Source organism: Panulirus ornatus, chromosome 4 (genome assembly GCF_036320965.1).
Source record: "Panulirus ornatus isolate Po-2019 chromosome 4, ASM3632096v1, whole genome shotgun sequence".
NCBI classification, from domain to species: Eukaryota; Metazoa; Arthropoda; class Malacostraca; order Decapoda; family Palinuridae; genus Panulirus; species Panulirus ornatus.
Window position 1 is genome coordinate 68,704,538 of NC_092227.1, and position 24,450 is coordinate 68,728,987.

Consider the following 24,450-nt stretch of genomic DNA (forward strand, 5'->3'; position numbering starts at 1 on the left):
CCAGGAATTATTCCACTGTCACCTGCGGTCCTGGAATTCTTCCACTGTCACCTGCGGTCCTGGAATTCTTCCACTGTCACCTGCGGTCCTGGAATTATTCCACTGTCACCTGTATGCTCTCGTATCGCGCTGGATTACGTCACATCATTCGCATTCATGAAGATGGGTTATTTAGGACTGCGCTCTGTGCAGAGTTTTCATTCCCAGTGTATATTACTTCGATTTATACCTCAGGCTGTAGTGAACAGTTTTCTTCCCTTTCTGAAGCTGTCATGGATCACCTGGGAGCACAAACCTTGTGTTCCCTCTCTCGTCCACTGTCACCACCCCCTTCACATACATCATACTCCCACAATCCACGTTAATATCTAACGTTCGTCTTCTCATCCTCCACATCTGCTCAGGTTCTCGTCTCTCTCTCATGTTTACAACCTCGCACAATAATGTTTGCCAAAAAAGTAGCACCACCTGGGGGGGAACCTGGTGCACTAACCACTTGGGTCCACCCCAGCCAGAGGTAGACAGTGTTCCGCTACCTGCAGCCTGCTAGAGGCCTCTTCCCACCCTCCTCTCGTCCTCACTTCCCCTCTGTAGTCCTCACGTGTGACTAGCATTGGATGTAACTTCGACTTTCCATTTTCGTTCTAAGGATGATCAGAATATATGTGTCCTTTTTCCATTCTCCATCTGAGGGTGTTCAGGATATGTGTCCTTCTGTGCTCTGTTCTGCTTCCTTTTTTTCATCCCTCTGTTAGTTGTGAACTATGACAAAGTTTTACCATGAAGAGTAGCAGTCTGAAGTGGTTATCATCTATAAACTTTTCTGTAAACTTTCCAACCCAGTTGATTTGTACCCCGTAAACTGTGTTGTTTGCTTGCATAGGTCGCAGCTGTTCTTTGCCTGTGTTTCACAACTCTTTTCTGGTATTTTTCCTTTCATTCCTCCGCGTGTGAAATAGTTAATACCTTTTGTTATTACTGTAATCCTAAGTTTACCTTCCCATACATGCTGGTGTGTCTGGTCGCCTGCCCTTGTCACCCACCCACTCGGGGCCATCTTACATGACGTCAGCCCCACAATAGAAACATCCTCTCACTTCACATAAAGGAAAAAGAAAATCTTTTAAGAAACGTTGGCCAAGACGGGTTTCATAAACCATTTCCTCGAGTGATCTTCATTATACTTTCTCATCTCCCCCTCTCCAGCTCTTCACACATTTCCCCCAGCCTGAGGTCGAGGGCTTCTCCCCTCACCCTGAGGTCACTGACCTCTCCCCCCACCCTGAGGTCGAGAACCTTCCCCCAGCCTGAGGTCTTCCCCAGTCTGAAGTCGAGGACCTCTCCCCAACCGTGAGGTCGAGGATCTCTCCCATGTGACTCCCGTCTGGTAATCACAGCATGAGAACTTCAGTGGGTATACATAACTTGCTGTGTCTGTAGAAGACTATATTTCCCAACCTTCCTCTGCCTGGCTGGTGTACTGTGTGGAACTGACACAGACAGACAGTATGTCACTCCATAACAACAAGGTACTACAGTGAATGATATATCCTTAGATGGTGTCTGAGTGGTGTGATGGATGGTGTCTTGAGTGGTGTGATGGATGGTGTCTGAGTGATGTGATGGATGGTGTCTTGTGTGATGTGATGGATGGTGTCTGAGTGGTGTGATGGATGGTGTCTGAGTGGTGTGATGGATGGTGTCTGAGTGGTGTGATGGACGGTGTCTGAGTGGTGTGATGGATGGTGTCTGAGTGGTGTGATGGATGGTGTCTGAGTGATGTGATGGATGGTGTCTGAGTGATGTAATGGATGGTGTATGAGTGATGTGATGGATGGTGTCTTGTGTGATGTGATGGATGGTGTCTGAGTGGTGTGATGGATGGTGTCTGAGTGGTGTGATGGATGGTGTCTGAGTGGTGTGATTGACGGTGTCTGAGTGGTGTGATGGATGGTGTCTGAGTGATGTGATGGATGGTGTCTGAGTGATGTGATGGATGGTGTCTGAGTGATGTAATGGATGGTGTCTGAGTGATGTGATGGATGGTGTCTGAGTGATGTGATGGATGGTGTCTGAGTGATGTAATGGATGGTGTCTGAGTGATGTGATGGATGGTGTCTGAGTAATGTGATGGACGGTGTCTGAGTTATGTGATGGATGGTGTCTGAGTAATGTGATGGACGGTGTCTGAGTTATGTGATGGATGGTGTCTGAGTGGTACACCTAGACTGGGTCTACATATAGAATTGTAATCGAGAATTAGTGTAGGAACATCATTGAGTTTCTCATGGTGATAACTGTTGCATTCACACATACATATGTATACCTTGGTGCATTTACAAACGCATATACGTAAAATACTCGCTTAGAATAAGTTGTAAATACAGCCACGTGTTCTTATGTAGACACATACAGGTCCATATGTAGCTGCACATAAACAGGAATGAAAGGTGTTTGGTCTTGTAGTATCCGGAGAGAGAAATATCAGGTTGGTTACCATGGTAATGGTCTGGGTGGGAAGTGGAGGGGGAAGCAGTGAGACTAGCTGACGGGGGGAGACAAGGGGGAGGGAGAGACTCGCAACCCCTTACCCTCACCCCCCCCCCCCTACCCACCACACGTTGTCAACGCCACTCATCATCATCTCCCCATCACACTACATCCCACTTCTCACCATTACCTACTACAGTATGTCACCCCAAGTCGTTTTCTCCTCCCTTTGCTTCAGACCAAGTCTTCGTCACCCTCCCCTAACCCCCAGCCCTCACCGCCTGTCCACTCTACCCACACCTTAACTGCCCACCTCCCCTCCCACTCACGAGTGATGTCTTCTTACAGACGCTGTCGACGGTGGACGAGGCCAGGATCCTCAAGTCTCTCAAGGAGGGCGGTCGGCCAGACTCTTCCTTCAAGTCCAAACTGAAGAAGGAGCTCGTTAACCGCGATGGCCACAAGTAAGCCAGTGTTTTATAAGTTGTTGTTGTTGAATATACTTAAAAAACAAGACCTTCATCGCCTTTTTATGAAAGTATTCACAAAATGTTCAATTTTCTTATCCACTGGATATCCAGGTTCTTGTAGATAGTGGAAAGAATATCTCAGAGTCGGTGGCGGTAATACTTTTGGTTCCTGCTGTTATCGAAGCTTTACTTCCTGGCTAACGTTTGTAGTCTAGTCTGCAGGCTGACTCTTACTGCCGTCTCTTTAGGCTTACTCTTGTGACCGTGTCTCACCTCACCAGAGCTCAAGTCTGCTTTTCCTTCGTAATATTTGTGTTTAGGTTGTAGTTACATTCACATATTGATATCAGATACAAATATTTAGATTTTATAGTAGTAACAAAAGCTATACGAATCTAGTAACATACAGAAGCCTAGTCTTGTAAATACAATAGCAAAATATATGGTTACATGTGCGAGTGACACATTTTCACCATGTTACATTTGACTGAAAATATGCATGTAAACCTTTACCTTTTTGTGGCGTTAGTAGGAAATGAATAACTCCTTTAACATGTTATTGAAATTAACATTCAACAGACTCCTTGATGGACTAGGAAAGGAGATATTGTTTTCCCCTTACAGTTTTAGAGGTTCACGACATGGATTCCTTGTAACACTCAGTTGGTATGACCTGGTTTTCTAAATGAAAATGTTAAAATACTCTTTGAACACCTCTAGATCGTCCGAGCTGTGTTTTAGTAACAAGTCGAGGTTTACATTGATGTTAGTATCATCACCAGTTTTTCTGACTAAATATACGTATTTCAGTGGATCTATACACGTCATGACAACCAATATAATTCACCATAGACACCCCTGCAGGTGTCTATGTTTGACTTTTCCATTTTCTATTATAACGGCAAACTGTGCTGGCCAACTCTCCCACTTTTCCAACAGAGTGTCATAAAGCTCTTCCTTCATTTCTCCCCCAATTTTTCCTCTTCTCTCACTTTTTGAGTGATCTAATTCCATTTAAGTAATGATTGATATATAAATCAGTTCTGTTTGTACTTCTGAGATGAGTTCTGCAGATTTTGATGAAGCAGATTACATGCATTCTTAACCCTGTTCCTGTGATGGGTCACGTACTCACGAGTGTTGTGTATTTCTTTGCCATTCTCCGCGCTGTGTAACTCTCTCAGCATCTTTACCGTTCGTCCATACAGAAGCTCAAAGGAGAGCGGTCATTGTTTCCTTTAGGCATTTCCCCTGTATGCAGATATTATGAAGACACCTTTCTCAACCTTAGGATCGTATTTTTCACATCCATTTTGCCGTAGCTTTAATAATCCCACCATGTCTATCATTAAGGTCATATGACAGTGGATGATTAGGGGTACTGAAAGTTTGTTTTACATTGCTAAGGCGGAAAATTTCATGCATTATTCGTGATATGAACTGTGAACCAATATCAAATGAATGAAATATCTGTGTGGAATCCAAGTCTGCAGCATATATTTATGAATGCTTGTGCAACCCTATCTGTACCCATTCCTCGGGGAAGCATTGCATTAGGTCATTGGCAGCACAAACAACTAACGTGGAAATATTTTGCTTACCTTGGGTTGAAATCGGTCATATAGATCCTGTCTGTTCTGTTGTTACATTCTTAGGTAAGGTTCCCATTAAAAGGGGTTTATCTGATGAGACCTAAAACCTCTGCAGCTGTGTGTTGATAAAGACCACAACTATTGCACCACCTCTATACCTTGCCATTGACTGGTGTCCAAGAAAAAAAAAAAACTTCAGTACCCCATCGATAGTTGCTCGACACCCAGATTACCATCCTGTCATACGTGATTCCTTGGTTGACCTCAAACTTTCCATTTTCGTTGACACTTCCCAGAATAGCTTTGCTGAGTGATTCGTTTTGTTGTTGTTGTTGTTGTTTTTGTTGTTTTGCATAGAAATTACCCTGCAGTTTATGTTATTTTACTTAGAGAAACGGATTTGCTTCAAAAACAGTATCAGGCCTATTTTACAAGGGAATTACGAATGATGATTATAATGAGGTTTTGAGGGAAATTATTTTTCTGAGAAACATAGTAAAATTGCAGGTAATAGTTCAGGATGTTTCTCGGCTAAAAACACTTTTTATTTCAAAATTAAACGTCATAAAGGCGACCAAACGATGTTTTAACCCCAGATTTGCATTCACTATGAAAAATAATACATATGATCAAGTTTTGAAGGAAATGATATAAAAATTTATGGGAAAAATACTAAAAATTGCAGGTAATTTAAGTTCAGGGTATTTTTCAGCTATTAGAACTTTTTTTTTTATTGATAATTGAAGCAACATATTGAAACACTTCTATACTTGAATAATCATGGGAAATATATCGTAATCCTCTTAAGTTAACGATAGATACCCAGGAAATAAGGTGGAAATGATCAGATGATGCTTTAAGATTGTCTTCATCTAAAAGCATATTTAGAGATCTTAAAGACGCCCTATCGAAATTTTAACGGCAGATTTCTAATCAGCATGAAACTTAATACATATGATGAGGTTTTGAAGGAAATCTATTATCTGAGAAAAATACTAAAAATTGCGGGGTATTTTTCAGCTCAAAAAGCTTTTTGTTTCAAAATTGAAACTTAGTAAATTCAAACACTTATATATTGGAAGTATTCATGGAAAATTGTATCATTATCCTCTCAGTTACCGATAGTTACTCAGAAAATACAATGCAAATAATTTGATAATACTTTAAAATTGTCTTCAACTAATAGCTAAATTAAACGACATAAAGATGAACAAATGATATTTTAACCCCAGATTTATATTCAGTATGAAAACTAATACTTATAATGAGATTTTCAAGGAAATCTATTTTTCTGAGAAAAAAACAAAAACAAAATTGCATTCAGGGTATTTTTCAGCATTTTTTTTTTTCAAAATTGAAACAACATATTCAGACACTTCTGTCCTTACAGTGATTAAGGAAAATATGTCATAATGCTCTCAGTTACCGATAGTTACCCAATAAATGCCATGCAAAGGCTTTGATGTTGCTTTAAATTTGTCTTTATTTTTCTTTCAAAGTTGAAACATGATATATTCAAACACTTATGTATTGAAAATTTTCATCAAGAATATGCCATAATTCTCTCAGTTACCAATAGTTACCTAGTAAATACGATAATGGTTTAAAATTGTCTTCAACTAACAGGGCAAATGAACGTGATCAAGAAGACCATTTATCCCCTGATTTGTATTCAGATTGAAAAATAATGTTTTTAATGAATTTTTTAAGCAAATTATCTTTCTGAGAAAAATACAAAATTGCTGTTAATAGTTTAGTGTATTTTGCAGCTTAGAAAAAAAACCTTTTCGTTTCAAAATTGAAACATAATATATTCAAAGACATATATTGAAAATATTCATGGAAAATATGTCATAAACTTAGAAAAACTTTTTGTCTCAAAATTAAAATGATAATATATTCAAAGAGGTATATTGAATACATTCCTGAAAAAGATATCATAATGCTCTCAGTTACCGAGTAAATGCATTTTGCTCAGATTTTAAAATCTTTCGTATTTTAATGAAAATCTGGGTATAGATGTCATTTTACATGCTGATTGATGATTTCGAGTCAAAATTAGTATGCTAATTACTCGACTTATTCCACTTAATTTTTTTTTTCATTTTGACCACAGATTCGTATTCAGCATACCAAAAAGCATCTATCCTGAAATTCTCAAGAATTTTGCTCAGATTTTCAACTTCTTCAGATTTTAATCTTCAGATTTTAATGAAAATCTGGGTATATTTGTTATTTTACATGCTGATTAAGTATTTCGAGTCAAATGACTGCATTTCGCATTATTAATGCCTTTGATTACCCCTTAGATTAATTATAATAAAATTAATATGCTAATTACTCGACTAATTACACAAATTTTTGATTTTTGACCTCAAATTCGTATTCAGCATCCCAAAAATTCTCAAGAAAATTCATGTTTTGAAAAATTTTAATGAAAATCTGGGTATGAATGTTATTTTACATGCTGATTAAGTACTTGGAGTCTAATGACTGGATTTCGCATTATTACTGCCTTTAATTAACCCTTATATTAATTGGATTTTTCTTGTTTTTTTGAAAAATAGATTTTCCTAAAATTTTCATCATAGATGTTTTTACGTGTGCTGAATAAGAATCTGTTGTGAAAACCTTAAAATTCGTGTAATCAGTCGAGTAATTAGCATATTAATATAATGGTGATTAATGTTAATTATGTGATTAAGCGCTTAATTTCACGAAATGCAGTATTTTGACTCTGTATCCTTAATCACCATATAGAATACGACATATTCCCAGATTTTCATTAAAATCGGAAGAAGTTGAAAATCTAAGCAAATTATTATCCATGGCTATAGCCTTGGATTTTTCTTGATTTTTTTGAAAAAATAGATTTTCCTAAAAATTTCATCATAGACGTTTTTACGTGTGCTTAATGAGAAACTGTGGTCAAAACCTTAAAATTCTTGTGATTAGTCGAGTAACTAGCATATTAAAACGATTATAATTGATATTAAGTATGTAATTAAGCACTTAATTTTACGAAATACAGTCTTTTGACTCGGTATCCTTAATCACCATATAGAATACGACATAATTCTAGATTTTCATTAAAATCTAAAGAAGTTGAAAATCTGAGCAAATTATTTTTCTTGATTTTTTTGAAAAATAGATTTTCCTAGAATTTTCATCATAGATGTTTTTACGTGTGCTAAATAAGAATCTGTGGTCAAAACCTTAAAATTCGTGTAATTAGTTGAGTAATTAGCATATTAATATAATAGTGATTAATGTTAAGTATGTAATTAAGTGCTTAATTTCACGAAATGCAGTATTTTGACTCTATATCCTTAATCACCATATAGAATACGACATATTCCTAGATTTTCATTAAAATCTGAAGAAGTTGAAAATCTGAGCAAATTATTATCCAAGGCTTTTTTGCCTTGGGTTTTCTTGATTTTTTTGAGAAATAGATTTTCCTAGAATTTTCATCATAGATGTTTTTACGTGTGCTGAATAAGAATCTCTTGTCAAAACCTTAAAATTCGTGTAATTAGTTGAGTAATTAGCATATTATTATCGTGATTAATGTTAAATAAGTTGTTAAGCGCTAATTTCACGAAATGCAGTATTTTGACTCTTTATCCTTAATCACCATATAGAATACGACATATTCCTAGATTTTCATTAAAATCTGATGAAGTTGAAAATCTGAGCAAATTATTATCCATGGCTATAGCCTTGGGTTTTTCTTGATTTTTTTGAAAAATAGATTTTCCTTAAAGTTTCATCATAGACGTTTTTACGTGTGCTGAATAAGAATCTGTGGTTAAAACCTTGAAATTTGTGTAATTAGTCGAGTAATTAGCATAAAATGATCATGATTAATGTTAAGTATATGATTAAGCGCTTAATTTCACGAAATGCAGTATTTTGACTATATCCTTAATCACCATATAGAATACGACATATTCCCAGATTTTCATTAAAATCTGAAGAAGTTGAAAATCTGAGCAAATTATTATCCAAGGCTTGGATTTTTCTTGATTTTTTTGAAAAAATAGATTTTCCTAAAAGTTTCATCATAGACGTTTTTACGTGTGCTGAATAAGAATCTATGGTCAAAACCTTAAAATTCGTGTAATTAGTCGAGTAATTAGCATATTATAATCGTGATTAATGTTAAGTATGTGATTAAGCGCTTGATTTCACGAAATGCAGTATTTTGACTCTATATCCTTAATCACCATATAGAATACGAGATATTCCTAGATTTTCATTAAAATCTGAAGTTGAAAATCTGAGCGAATTATTATCCATGAATCTGTATTTTTCTTGATTTTTTTGAAAAATAGATTTTCCTAAACGTTTCATCGTAGATGTTTTTACGTGTGCTGAATAAGAATCTGCGGTCAAAACCTTAAAATTCATGTAATTAGTCGAGTAATTAGCATATTAATACGATAGATTAATGTTAAGTATGTGATTAAGCGCTTAATTTCACGAAATGCAGTATTTTGACTCTATATCCTTAATCACCATATAGAATACGAGATATTCCTAGATTTTCATTAAAATCTGAAGAAGTTGAAAATCTGAGCAAATTATTATCCAAGGCTTGGATTTTTCTTGATTTTTTTGAAAAATAGATTTTCCTAAAATTTTCATCATAGATGTTTTTACGTGTGCTGAATAAGAATCTGTGGTCAAAACCTTAAAATTCGTGTAATTAGTCGAGTAATTAGCATATTATATAATCGTGATTAATGTTAAGTATGTGATTAAGCGCTTAATTTCACGAAATGCAGTATTTTGACTCTATATCCTTAATCACCATATAGAATACGACATATTCCTAGATTTTCATTAAAATCTGAAGAAGTTGAAAATCTGAGCAAATTATTATCCTTGGATTTTTCTTGATTTTTTTTGAGAAATAGATTTTCCCAAAATTTTCATCATAGATGTTTTTACGTGTGCTGAATAAGAATCTGTGGTCAAAACCTTAATATTCGTGTAATTAGTTGAGTAATTAGCATATTGATATAATCGTGACTAATGTTAAGTATGTGATTAATCAATTAATTTCACAAAATGCAGTATTTTGACTCTATATCCTTAATCACCATATAGAATGCGACATATTCCCAGATTTTCATTAAAATCTGAAGAAGTTGAAAATCTGAGCAAATTATTATCCAACGATTTTTCTTGATTTTTTTCAGAGGATAGATTTTCCTAAACGTTTCATCATAGATGTTTTTACGTGTGCTGAATAAGAATTTGTGGTCAAAACCTTAAAATTCGTGTAATTAGTTGACTAATTAGCATATTATAATCGTGATTAATGTTAAGTATGTGATTAACCGCTTAATTTCACGGAATACAGTATTTTGAGTCTTTATCCTTAATCACCGTATAGAATACGACATATTCCCAGATTTTCATTAAAATCTGAAGAAGTTGAAAATCTAAGCAAATGGATTTTTCTTGATTTTTTTGAAAAAATAGACTTTCCTAAACGTTTCATCATAGATGTTTTTACGTGTGCTGTATAAGAATCTGTGGTCAAAGGCTTAAAATTCGTGTAATTAGTTGAGTAATTTGCATATTAATATAATCGTGATTAATGTTAAGTATGTGAATAAGCGTTTAATTTCACGAAATGCAGTATTTTGACTATATCCTTAATCGCCATATACAATACGACATATTCCTAGATTTTCATTAAAATCTCAAGAAGTTGAAAATCTTAGCAAAATATTATCGTAGACTTTATCCTTGGATTTTTCTTGATTTTTTCGAAACAATAGATTTTCCTAAACGTTTCATTATAGATGTTTTTACGTGTGCTGAATAAGAATCTGTGGTCAAAACCTTAAAATTCTTGTTATTAGTCGAGTAATTAGCATATTAATACGATTATAATTAATATTAAGTATGTAATTAACGCTTGATTTTACGAAATACAGTCTTTTGACTCTATATTTCTTAATCACCATATAGAATACGACATTATTTTATTTATTTATTATACTTTGTCGCTGTCTCCCGCGTTTGCGAGGTAGCGCAAGGAAACAGACGAAAGAAATGGCCCAACCCCCCCCTCCCCATACACATGTATATACATACGTCCACACACGCAAATATACATACCTACACAGCTTTCCATGGTTTGCCCCAGACGCTTCACATGCCTTGATTCAATCCACTGACAGCACGTCAACCCCGGTATACCACATCGCTCCAATTCACTCTATTCCTTGCCCTCCTTTCACCCTCCTGCATGTTCAGGCCCCGATCACACAAAATCTTTTTCACTCCATCTTTCCACCTCCAATTTGGTCTCCCTCTTCTCCTCGTTCCCTCCACCTCCGACACATATATCCTCTTGGTCAATCTTTCCTCACTCATCCTCTCCATGTGCCCAAACCACTTCAAAACACCCTCTTCTGCTCTCTCAACCACGCTCTTTTTATTTCCACACATCTCTCTTACCCTTACGTTACTCACTCGATCAAACCACCTCACAACACACATTGTCCTCAAACATCTCATTTCCAGCACATCCATCCTCCTGCGCACAACTCTATCCATAGCCCACGCCTCGCAACCATACAACATTGTTGGAACCACTATTCCTTCAAACATACCCATTTTTGCTTTCCGAGATAATGTTCTCGACTTCCACACATTCTTCAAGGCCCCCAAAATTTTCGCCCCCTCCCCCACCCTATGATCCACTTCCGCTTCCATGGTTCCATCCGCTGCCAGATCCACTCCCAGATATCTAAAACACTTCACTTCCTCCAGTTTTTCTCCATTCAAACTCACCTCCCAATTGACTTGACCCTCAACCCTACTGTACCTAATAACCTTGCTCTTATTCACATTTACTCTTAACTTTCTTCTTCCACACACTTTACCAAACTCAGTCACCAGCTTCTGCAGTTTCTCACATAAATCAGCCACCAGCGCTGTATCATCAGCGAACAACAACTGACTCACTTCCCAAGCTCTCTCATCCCCAACAGACTTCATACTTGCCCCTCTTTCCAAAACTCTTGCATTTACCTCCCTAACAACCCCATCCATAAACAAATTAAACAACCATGGAGACATCACACACCCCTGCCGCAAACCTACATTCACTGAGAACCAATCACTTTCCTCTCTTCCTACACGTACACATGCCTTACATCCTCGATAAAAACTTTTCACTGCTTCTAACAACTTTCCTCCCACACCATATATTCTTAATACCTTCCACAGAGCATCTCTATCAACTCTATCATATGCCTTCTCCAGATCCATAAATGCTACATACAAATCCATTTGCTTTTCTAAGTATTTCTCACATACATTCTTCAAAGCAAACACCTGATCCACACATCCTCTACCACTTCTGAAACCACACTGCTCTTCCCCAATCTGATGCTCTGTACATGCCTTCACCCTCTCAATCAATACCCTCCCATATTATTTACCAGGAATACTCAACAAACTTATACCTCTGTAATTTGAGCACTCACTCTTATTCCTAGATTTTCATTAAAATCTGAAGAAGTTGAAAATCTCAGCAAATTATTATCGAAGGATTTTTTTGATTTTTTTGAAAAATAGATTTTCCTAAAATTTTCATCATAGATGTTTTTACGTATGCTGAATAAGAATCTGTAGTCAAAACCTTAAGATTCTTGTAATTAGTTGAGTAATTAGCATATTAATATAATCGTCATTAAAGTTAGATATGTGATTAAGTGCTTAATTTCACGAAATGCAGTATTTTGACTATATACTTAATCACCATATAGAATACGACATATTCCTAGATTTTCATTAAAATCTGAAGAAGTTGAAAATCTGAGCAAATTATTATCCAAGGCTATAGCGTTGGATTTTTCTTGATTTTTTGAAATATAGATTTTCCTAAAATTTTCATCATAGATGCTTTTCTGTGTGCTGAATAAGAATCTTTGGTCAAAACCTTAAAATTCGTGTAATTAGTTGAGTAATTAGCAAATTGATATAATCGTGATTAATGTTAATTATGTGATTAAGCGCTTAATTTCACGAAATGCAGTATTTTGATTCTATATCCTTAATCACCATATACGACATATTACCAGATTTTCATTAAAATCTAAAGAAGTTAAAAATATGAACAAATTATTATCCTAGGCTATAGCCTTGGATTTTTCTTGATATTTTTGAAAAAATAGATTTTCCTAAACGTTTCATCATAGACGTTTTTACGTGTGCTGAATAAGAATCTGTGGTCAAAACCTTAAAATTCTTGTGATTAGTCGAGTAATTAGCATATTAATACGATTATAATTAATATTAAGTATGTAATTAAGCGCTTAATTTTACGAAATACATTCTTTTGACACTATATCCTTTATCACCATATAGAATACGAGATATTCCTAGATTTTCATTAAAATATGAAGAAGTTGAAAATCTGAGCAAATTATTATCTAAGCCTTGGATTTTTCTTGATTTTCTTGAAAAAATAGATTTTCCTAAACGTTTCATCATAGACGGTTTTACGTGTGCTGAATAAGAATCTGTGGTCAGAACCTTAAAATTCTTGTGATTAGTCGAGTAATTAGCATATTAATACGATTATAATTAATATTAAGTATGTAATTAAGCGCTTAATTTTACGAAATACATTCTTTTGACTCTATATCCTTAATCACCATATAGAATACGAGATATTCCTAGATTTTCATTAAAATCTGAAGAAGTTGAAAATCTGAGCAAATTATTATCCAAGGCAAAATTTTGCCTTGGATTTTTCTTGATTTTTTTGAAAAATAGATTTTCCTAAAATTTTCATCATAGATGTTTTTACGTGTGCTGAATAAGAATCTGTGGTCAAAACCTTAAAATTCGTGTAATCAGTCGAGTAATTAGCATATTAATATAATCGTGATTAATGTTAATTATGTTATTAAGCGCTTAATTTCGCGAAATGCAGTGTTTTGATTCTATATCCTTAATCACCATATAGAATACGACATATTCCCAGATTTTCATTAAAATATGAAGAAGTTGAAAATCTTTAAAAAAAAAAATAAATTTTCCTAAAAGTTTCATCATAGACGTTTTTACGTGTGCTGAATAAGATTCTATGGTCAAAACCTTAAAATTCGTGTAATTAGTCGAGTAATTATCATATTCATATAATCGTGATTAATGTTTAGTATGTGATTAAGCGCTTAATTTCACGAAATGCAGTATTTTCACTCTATTTCCTTAATCACCATATAGAGTACGACATATTCCTAGATTTTCATTAAAATCTGAAGAAGTTGAAAATCTGAGCAAATTGTTTTCTTGATTTTTTTTAAAGAAATCGATTTTCCTAACCGTTTCATTATAGATGTTTTTACGTGTGCTGAATAAGAATGTGTGGTCAAAACCTTAAAATTCGTGTAAGTACTTGAGTAATTAGCATATTAATATAATCGTGATTAATGTTAAGTATATGATTAAGCGCTTAATTTCACGAAATGCAGTATTTTTACTCTATATCCTTAATCACCATATAGAGTACGACATATTCCTAGATTTTCATTAAAATCTGAAGAAGTAGAAAATCTGAGCAAATTATTATCCAAGGCTATATAGCCTGGGATTTTTCTTGATTTTCTTGAAAAAATAGATTTTCCTAAACGTTTTATCATAGACGTTTTTACGTGTGCTGAATAAGAATCTGTTGTCAAAACCTTAAAATTCTTGGGATTAGTCGAGTAATTAGCATATTAATACGATTATAATTAATATTAAGTATGTACTTAAGCGCTTAATTTTACGAAATACATACTGTATTGTTGACTGGTTGGTAAGGTTATTTAATGTATGTATGACTCATGGTGAGGTGCCTGAGGATTGGCGGAATGCGTGCATAGTGCCATTGTACAAAGGCAAAGGGGATAAGAGTGAGTGCTCAAATTACAGAGGTATAAGTTTGTTGAGTATTCCTGGTAAATTATATGGGAGGGTATTGATTGAGAGGGTGAAGGCAGGTACAGAGCAACAGATTGGGGAAGAGCAGTGTGGTTTCAGAAGTGGTAGAGGATGTGTGGATCAGGTGTTTGCTTTGAAGAATGTATGTGAGAAATACTTAGAAAAGCAAATGGATTTGTATGTAGCATTTATGGATCTGGAGAAGGCATATGATAGAGTTGATAGAGATGCTCTGTGGAAGGTATTAAGAATATATGGTGTGGGAGGCAAGTTGTTAGAAGCAGTGAAAAGTTTTTATCGAGGATGTAAGGCATGTGTACGTGTAGGAAGAGAGGAAAGTGATTGGTTCTCAGTGAATGTAGGTTTGCGGCAGGGGTGTGTGATGTCTCCATGGTTGTTTAATTTGTTTATGGATGGGGTTGTTAGGGAGGTAAATGCAAGAGTCTTGGAAAGAGGGGCAAGTATGCAGTCTGTTGGGGATGAGAGAGCTTGGGAAGTGAGTCAGTTGTTGTTTGCTGATGATACAGCGCTGGTGGCGGATTCATGTGAGAAACTGCAGAAGCTGGTGACGGAGTTTGGTAAAGTGTGTGGAAGAAGAAAGTTAAGAGTAAATGTGAATAAGAGCAAGGTTATTAGGTACAGTAGGGTTGAGGGTCAAGTCAATTGGGAGGTGAGTTTGAATGGAGAGAAACTGGAGGAAGTGAAGTGTTTTAGATATCTGGGAGTGGATCTGTCAGCGGATGGAACCATGGAAGCGGAAGTGGATCATAGGGTGGGGGAGGGGGCGAAAATTTTGGGAGCCTTGAAAAATGTGTGGAAGTCGAGAACATTATCTCGGAAAGCAAAAATGGGTATGTTTGAAGGAATAGTGGTTCCAACAATGTTGTATGGTTGCGAGGCGTGGGCTATGGATAGAGTTGTGCGCAGGAGGATGGATGTGCTGGAAATGAGATGTTTGAGGACAATGTGTGGTGTGAGGTGGTTTGATCGAGTAAGTAACGTAAGGGTAAGAGAGATGTGTGGAAATAAAAAGAGCGTGGTTGAGAGAGCAGAAGAGGGTGTTTTGAAATGGTTTGGGCACATGGAGAGAATGAGTGAGGAAAGATTGACCAAGAGGATATATGTGTCGGAGGTGGAGGGAACGAGGAGAAGAGGGAGACCAAATTGGAGGTGGAAAGATGGAGTGAAAAGGATTTTGTGTGATCGGGGCCTGAACATCCAGGAGGGTGAAAGGAGGGCAAGGAATAGAGTGAATTGGAGCGATGTGGTATACAGGGGTTGACGTGCTGTCAGTGGATTGAATCAAGGCATGTGAAGCGTCTGGGGTAAACCATGGAAAGCTGTGTAGGTATGTATATTTGCGTGTGCAGACGTATGTATATACATGTGTAGGGGGGGGGGGGGTTGGGCCATTTCTTTCGTCTGTTTCCTTGCGCTACCTCGCAAACGCGGGAGACAGCGACAAAGTATATAAATAAAATACATACTTTTGACTCTATATCCTTGTCACCATATAGAATACGAGATATTCTTAGATTTTCATTAAAATCTGAAGAAGTTGAAAATCTGAGCAAATTATTATCCAAGGCAAAATTTTGCCTTGGATTTTTCTTGATTTTTTTGAAAAATAGATTTTCCTAAACGTTTCATCATAGATGTTTTTACGTGTGCTGAATAAGAATCTGTGGTCAAAACCTTAAAGTTCGTGTAATCAGTCGAGTAATTAGCATATTAATATAATCGTGATTAATGTTAATTATGTGATTAAGCGCTTAATTTCACGATATACATTGTTTTGATTCTCTATCCTTAATCACCATATAGAATATGACATATTCCTAGATTTTCATTAAAATATGAAGAAGTTGAAAATCTGAGCAAATTATTATCTAAGGCTATAGCCTTGGATTTTTCTTGATTTTTTTGAAAAAATAGATTTTCCTAAACGTTTCATCATAGACGTTTTTACGTGTGCTGAATAAGAATCTGTGGTCAAAACCTTAAAATTCGTGTGAATTAGTCGAGTAATTAGCATATTAATACGATCTTGATTAATATTAAGTATGTAATTAAGCGCTTAATTTTACGAAATACAGTCTTTTGACTCTATATCCTTAATCACCATATAGAATACGAGATATTCCTAGATTTTCATTAAAATCTGAAGAAGTTGAAAATCTGAGCAAATTATTATCCAAGGCTTTTGCCTTGGATTTTTCTTGATTTTTTTGAAAAATAGATTTTCCTAAAATTTTCATCATAGATGTTTTTACGTGTGCTGAATAAGAATCTGTGGTCAAAACCTTAAAATTCGTGTAATCAGTCGAGTAATTAGCATATTATATAATCGTGATTAATGTTAATTATGTGATTAAGCGCTTAATTTCACGAAATGCAGTATTTTGACTCTATATCCTTAATCACCATATAGAATACGACATATTCCCAGATTTTCATTAAAATCTGAAGAAGTTGAAAATCTGAGCAAATTATTATCCTAGGCTATAGTCTTGGATTTTTCTTGATTTTTTGAAAAATAGATTTTCCAAGAATTTTCATCATAGATGTTTTTACGTGTGCTGAATAAGAATCTGTGGTCAAAACCTTAAAATTAGTGTAATTAGTTGAGTAATTAGCATATTAATATAATCGTGATTAATGTTAATTATGTGATTAAGCGCTTAATTTCACGAAATACAGTGTTTTGACTCTATATCCTTAATCACCATATAGAATACGACATATTCCCAGATTTTCATTAAAATCTGAAGAAGTTGAAAATCTTAGCAAATTATTATCCATGATATAGCCTTGGATTTTTCTTGATTTTTTTGAAAAATAGATTTTCCTAAAAGTTTCATCATAGACGTTTTTACGTGTGCTGAATAAGAATCTGTGGTCAAAACCTTAAAATTCGTGTAATTAGTCGAGTAATTAGCATATTCATATAATCGTGATTAATGTTTAGTATGTGATTAAGCGCTTAATTTCACGAAATGCAGTATTTTCACTCTATTTCCTTAATCACCATATAGAGTACGACATATTCCTAGATTTTCGTTAAAATCTGAAGAAGTTGAAAATCTGAGCAAATTGTTATCCAAGGCTAAAGCCTTGGATTTTTCTTGATTCTTTTGAAAAAATAGATTTTCCTAAACGTTTCATCATAGATGTTTTTACGTGTGCTGAATAAGAATGTGTGGTCAAAACCTTAAAATTCGTGTAATTACTTGAGTAATTAGCATATTAATATAATCGTGATTAATGTTAAGTATATGATTAAGCGCTTAATTTCACGAATTGCAGTATTTTGACTCTATATCCTTAATCACCATATAGAATACGACATATTCCTAGATTTTCATTAAAATCTGAAGAAGTTGAAAATCTGAGCAAATTATTATCCAAGGCTATAGCCTGGGATTTTTCTTGATTTTCTTGAAAAAATAGATTTTCCTAAACGTTTCATCATAGACGTTTTACGTGTGCTGAATAAGAATCTGTGGTCAAAACCTTAAAATTCTTGTGATTAGTCGAGTAATTAGCATATTAATACGATTATAATTAATATTAAGTATGTAATTAAGCGCTTAATTTTACGAAATACATTCTTTTGACTCTATATCCTTTATCACCATATAGAATACGAGATATTCCTAGATTTTCATTAAAATCTGAAGAAGTTGAAAATCTGAGCAAATTATTATCCAAGGCAAAATTTTGCCTTGGATTTTTCTTGATTTTTTTGAAAAATAGATTTTCCTAAAATTTTCATCATAGATGTTTTTACGTGTGCTGAATAAGAATCTGTGGTCAAAACCTTAAAATTCGTGTAATCAGTCGAGTAATTAGCATATTAATATAATCGTGATTAATGTTAATTATGTGATTAAGCGCTTAATTTCACGAAATGCAGTGTTTTGATTCTATATCCTTAATCACCATATAGAATACGACATATTCCCAGATTTTCATTAAAATCTGAAGAAGTTGAAAATCTAAGCAAATTATTATCCATGATTATAGCCTTGGATTTTTCTTGATATCTTTAAAAGAAATAGATTTTCCTAAAAGTTTCATCATAGACGTTTATCCGTGTGCTGAATAAGATTCTATGGTCAAAACCTTAAAATTCGTGTAAGTAGTCGAGTAATTACCATATTCATATAATCGTGATTAATGTTTAGTATGTATGTGATTAAGCGCTTAATTTCACGAAATGCAGTATTTTCACTCTATTTCCTTAATCACCATATAGAGTACGACATATTCCTAGATTTTCATTAAAATCTGAAGAAGTTGAAAATCTGAGCAAATTGTTATCCATTTTTTCTTGATTTTTTTTAAAAAAATAGATTTTCCTAACTGTTTCATCATAGATGTTTTTACGTGTGCTGAATAAGAATGTGTGGTCAAAACCTTAAAATTCGTGTAATTACTTGAGTAATTAGCATATTAATATAATCGTGATTAATGTTAAGTATATGATTAAGCGCTTAATTTCACGAAATGCAGTATTTTGACTCTATATCCTTAATCACCATATAGAATACGACATATTCCTAGATTTTCATTAAAATCTGAAGAAGTTGAAAATCTGAGCAAATTATTATCCAAGGCTATAGCCTGGGATTTTTCTTGATTTTCTTGAAAAAATAGATTTTCCTAAACGTTTCATCATAGACGTTTTTACGTGTGCTGAATAAGAATCTGTGGTCAAAACCTTAAAATTCTTGTGATTAGTCGAGTAATTAGCATATTAATACGATTATAATTAATATTAAGTATGTAATTAAGCGCTTAATTTTACGAAATACATTCTTTTGACTCTATATCCTTTATCACCATATAGAATACGAGATATTCCTAGATTTTCATTAAAATCAGAAGAAGTTGAAAATCTGAGGAAATTATTATCCAAGGCAAAATTTTGCCTTGGATTCTTCTTGATTTTTTTGAAAAATAGATTTTCCAAAAATTTTCATGATAGATGTTTTTACGTGTGCTGAATAAGAATCTGTGGTCAAAACCTTAAAATTCGTGTAATCAGTCGAGTAATTAGCATATTAATATAATCGTGATTACTGTTAATTATGTGATTAAGCGCTTAATTTCACGATATACAGTGTTTTGATTCTATATCCTTAATCACCATATAGAATACGACATATTCCTAGATTTTCATTAAAATCTGAAGAAGTTGAAAATCTGAGCAACTTATTATCTAAGGCTATAGCCTTGGATTTTTCTTGATTTTTTTGAAAAAATAGATTTTCCTAAACGTTTCATCATAGACGTTTTTACGTGTGCTGAATAAGAATCTGTGGTCAGAACCTTAAAATTCTTGTGATTAGTCGAGTAATTAGCATATTAATACGATCATAATTAATATTAAGTATGTAATTAAGCGCTTAATTTTACGAAATACATTCTTTTGACTCTATATCCTTAATCACCATATAGAATACGAGATATTCCTAGATTTTCATTAAAATCTGAAGAAGTTGAAAATCTGAGCAAATTATTATCCAAGGCAAAATTTTGCCTTGGATTTTTCTTGATATCTTTTGAAAAATAGATTTTCCTAAAATTTTCATCATAGATGTTTTTACGTGTGCTGAATAAGAATCTGTGGTCAAAACCTTAAAATTCGTGTAATCAGTCGAGTAATTAGCATATTAATATAATCGTGATTAATGTTTAGTATGTGATTAAGCGCTTAATTTCACGAAATGCAGTGTTTTGATTCTATATCCTTAATCACCATATAGAATACGACATATTCCTAGATTTTCATTAAAATCTGAAGAAGTTGAAAATCTGAGCAAATTATTATCCATGATTATAGCCTTGGATTTTTCTTGATTTCTTTAAAAAAAATAGATTTTCCTAAACGTTTCATCATAGACGTTTTTACGTGTGCTGAATAAGATTCTGTGGTCAAAACCTTAAAATTCGTGTAAGTAGTCGAGTAATTAGCATATTCATATAATCGTGATTAATGTTAAGTATGTGATTAAGCGCTTAATTTCACGATATGCAGTATTTTCATTCTATATCCTTAATCACCATATAGAATACGACATATTCCTAGATTTTCATTAAAATCTGAAGAAGTTGAAAATCTGAGCAAATTATTATCTAAGGCTATAGCCTTGGATTTTTCTTGATTTCTTTGAAAAAATAGATTTTCCTAAACGTTTCATCATAGACGGTTTTTACGTGTGCTGAATAAGAATCTGTGGTCAAAACCTTAAAATTCTTGTGATTAGTCGAGTAATTAGCATTAATACGATTATGATTAATATTAAATATGTACTTAAGCGCTTAATTTTACGAAATACATTCTTTGACTCTATATCCTTAATCACCATATAGAATACAAGATATTCCTACATTTTCATTAAAATCTGAAGAAGTTGAAAATCTGAGCAAATTATTATCCAAGGCAAAATTTTGCCTTGGATTTTTCTTGATTTTTTTGAAAAATAGATTTTCCTAAAATTTTCATCATAGATGTTTTTACGTGTACTGAATAAGAATCTGTGGTCAAAACCTTAAAATTCGTGTAATTAGTCGAGTAATTAGCATATTAATATAATCGTGATTAATGTTTAGTATGTGATTAAGCGCTTAATTTCACGAAATGCAGTATTTTCACTCTATATCCTTAATCACCATATAGAGTACGACATATTCCTAGATTTTCATTAAAATCTGAAGAAGTTGAAAATCTGAGCAAATTGTTATCCATGATTATAGCCTTGGATTTTTCTTGATTTTTTTAAAAAAATAGATTTTCCTGAACGTTTCATCATAGATGTTTTTACGTGTGCTGAATAAGAATGTGTGGTCAAAACCTTAAAATTCGTGTAATTACTTGAGTAATTAGCATATTAATATAATCGTGATTAATGTTAAGTATGTGATTAAGCGCTTAATTTCACGAAATGCAGTATTTTGACTCTATATCCTTAATCACCATATAGAATACGACATATTCCTAGATTTTCATTAAAATCTGAAGAAGTTGAAAATCTGAGCAAATTATTATCCAAGGCTATAGCCTTGGATTTTTCTTGATTTTCTTGAAAAAATAGATTTTCCTAAACGTTTCATCATAGACGTTTTTACGTGTGCTGAATAAGAATCTGTGGTCAAAACCTTAAAATTCTTGTGATTAGTCGAGTAATTAGCATATTAATACGATTATAATTAATATTAAGTATGTAATTAAGCGCTTAATTTTACGAAATACATTCTTTTGACTCTATATCCTTAATCACCATATAGAATACGAGATATTCCTAGATTTTCATTAAAATCTGAAGAAGTTGAAAATCTGAGCAAATTATTATCCAAGGCAAAATTTTGCCTTGGATTTTTCTTGATTTTTTTGAAAAATAGATTTTCCTAAAATTTTCATCATAGATGTTTTTACGTGTGCTGAATAAGAATCTGTGGTCAAAACCTTAAAATTCGTGTAATCAGTCGAGTAATTAGCATATTAATATAATCGTGATTAATGTTAATTATGTTATTAAGCGCTTAATTTCACGAAATGCAGTGTTTTGATTCTATATCCTTAATCACCATATAGAATACGACATATTCCTAGATTTTCATTAAAATCTGAAGAAGTTGAAAATCTGAGCAAATTATTATCCAAGGCTATAGCCTTGGATTTTTCTTGATTTTTTTGAAAAAATAGATTTTCCTAAACGTTTCATCATAGACGTTTTTACGTGTGCTGAATAAGAATCTGTGGTCAAAACCTTAAAATTCTTGTGATTAGTCGAGTAATTAGCATATTAATACGATTATGATTAATATTAAGTATGTAATTAAGCGCTTAATTTTACGAAATACAGTCTTTTGACTCTATATCCTTAATCACCATATAGAATACGAGATATTCCTAGATTTTCATTAAAATCTGAAGAAGTTGAAAATCTGAGCAAATTATTATCCAAGGCTTGGATTTTTCTTGATTTTTTGAAAAAATAGATTTTCCTAAACGTTTCCTCATAAATGTTTTTACGTGTGCTGAATAAGAATCTGTGGTCAAAACCTTAAAATTCGTGTAATTAGTTGAGTAATTAGCATATTAATATAATCGTGATTAATGTTAAGTATATGATTAAGCGCTTAATTTCACGAAATGCAGTATTTTGACTCTATATCCTTAATCACCATATAGAATACGACATATTCCTAGATTTTCATTAAAATCTGAAGAAGTTGAAAATCTGAGCAAATTATTATCCAAGGCTATATAGCCTTGGATTTTTCTTGATTTTTTTGAAAAAATAGATTTTCCTAAACGTTTCATCATAGACGTTTTTACGTGTGCTGAATAAGAATCTGTGGTCAAAACCTTAAAATTCTTGTGATTAGTCGAGTAATTAGCATATTAATACGATTATAATTAATATTAAGTATGTAATTAAGCGCTTAATTTTACGAAATACATTCTTTTGACTCTATATCCTTTATCACCATATAGAATACGAGATATTCCTAGATTTTCATTAAAATCTGAAGAAGTTGAAAATCTGAGCAAATTATTATCCAAGGCAAAATTTTGCCTTGATTTTTCTTGATTTTTTTGAAAAATAGATTTTCCAAAAATTTTCATCATAGATGTTTTTACGTGTGCTGAATAAGAATCTGTGGTCAAAACCTTAAAATTCGTGTAATCAGTCGAGTAATTAGCATATTAATATAATCGTGATTAATGTTAATTATGTGATTCAGCGCTTAATTTCACGATATACAGTGTTTTGATTCTATATCCTTAATCACCATATAGAATACGACATATTCCTAGATTTTCATTAAAATCTGAAGAAGTTGAAAATCTGAACAAATTATTATCTAAGGCTATAGCCTTGGATTTTTCTTGATTTTTTTGAAAAATTAGATTTTCCTAAACGTTTCATCATAGAGGTTTTTACGTGTGCTGAATAAGAATCTGTGGTCAAAACCTTAAAATTCTTGTGATTAGTCAAGTAATTAGCATATTAATACGATTATAATTAATATTAAGTATGTAATTAAGCGCTTAATTTTACGAAATACATTCTTTTGACTCTATATCCTTAATCACCATATAGAATACGAGATATTCCTAGATTTTCATTAAAATCTGAAGAAGTTGAAATCTGAGCAAATTATTATCCAAGGCAAAATTTTGCCTTGGATTTTTCTTGATTTTTTTGAAAAATAGATTTTCCTAAAATTTTCATCATAGATGTTTTTACGTGTGCTGAATAAGAATCTGTGGTCAAAACCTTAAAATTCGTGTAATCAGTCGAGTAATTAGCATATTAATATAATCGTGATTAATGTTAATTATGTGATTAAGCGCTTAATTTCACGAAATGCAGTGTTTTGATTCTATATCCTTAATCACCATATAGAATACGACATATTCCCTAGATTTTCATTAAAATCTGAAGAAGTTGAAAATCTGAGCAAATTATTATCCAAGGCTATAGCCTTGGATTTTTCTTGATTTTCTTGAAAAAATAGATTTTCCTAAACGTTTCATCATAGACGTTTTTACGTGTGCTGAATAAGAATCTGTTGTCAAAACCTTAAAATTCGTGTAATCAGTCGAGTAATTAGCATATTAATATAATCGTGATTAATGTTTAGTATGTGATTAAGCGCTTAATTTCACGAAATGCAGTATTTTCACTCTATTTCCTTAATCACCATATAGAGTACGACATATTCCTAGATTTTCATTAAAATCTGAAGAAGTTGAAACTCTGAGCAAATTGTTATCCTTGTTATCCTTGTTATCCTTGGATTTTTCTTGATTTTCTTTAAAAAAATCGATTTTCCTAACCGTTTCATCATAGATGTTTTTACGTGTGCTGAATAAGAATGTGTGGTCAAAACCTTAAAATTCGTGTAAGTACTTGAGTAAT

At 33.3% G+C, this 24,450-nt stretch overlaps 1 protein-coding gene across 1 annotated transcript in view; it reads left to right on the top strand.

Moving 5' to 3' along the window:
- The window catches only part of Ac3 (Adenylate cyclase 3), a 241,859-nt gene that overhangs the window by 46,722 nt on the left and 170,687 nt on the right, over positions 1-24,450 (top strand). The window contains exon 9 of the mRNA XM_071691805.1: positions 2,839-2,954. Within this exon, the coding sequence (XP_071547906.1) occupies positions 2,839-2,954 (116 nt within the window). The remainder of the gene's footprint in view (positions 1-2,838; positions 2,955-24,450) is intronic.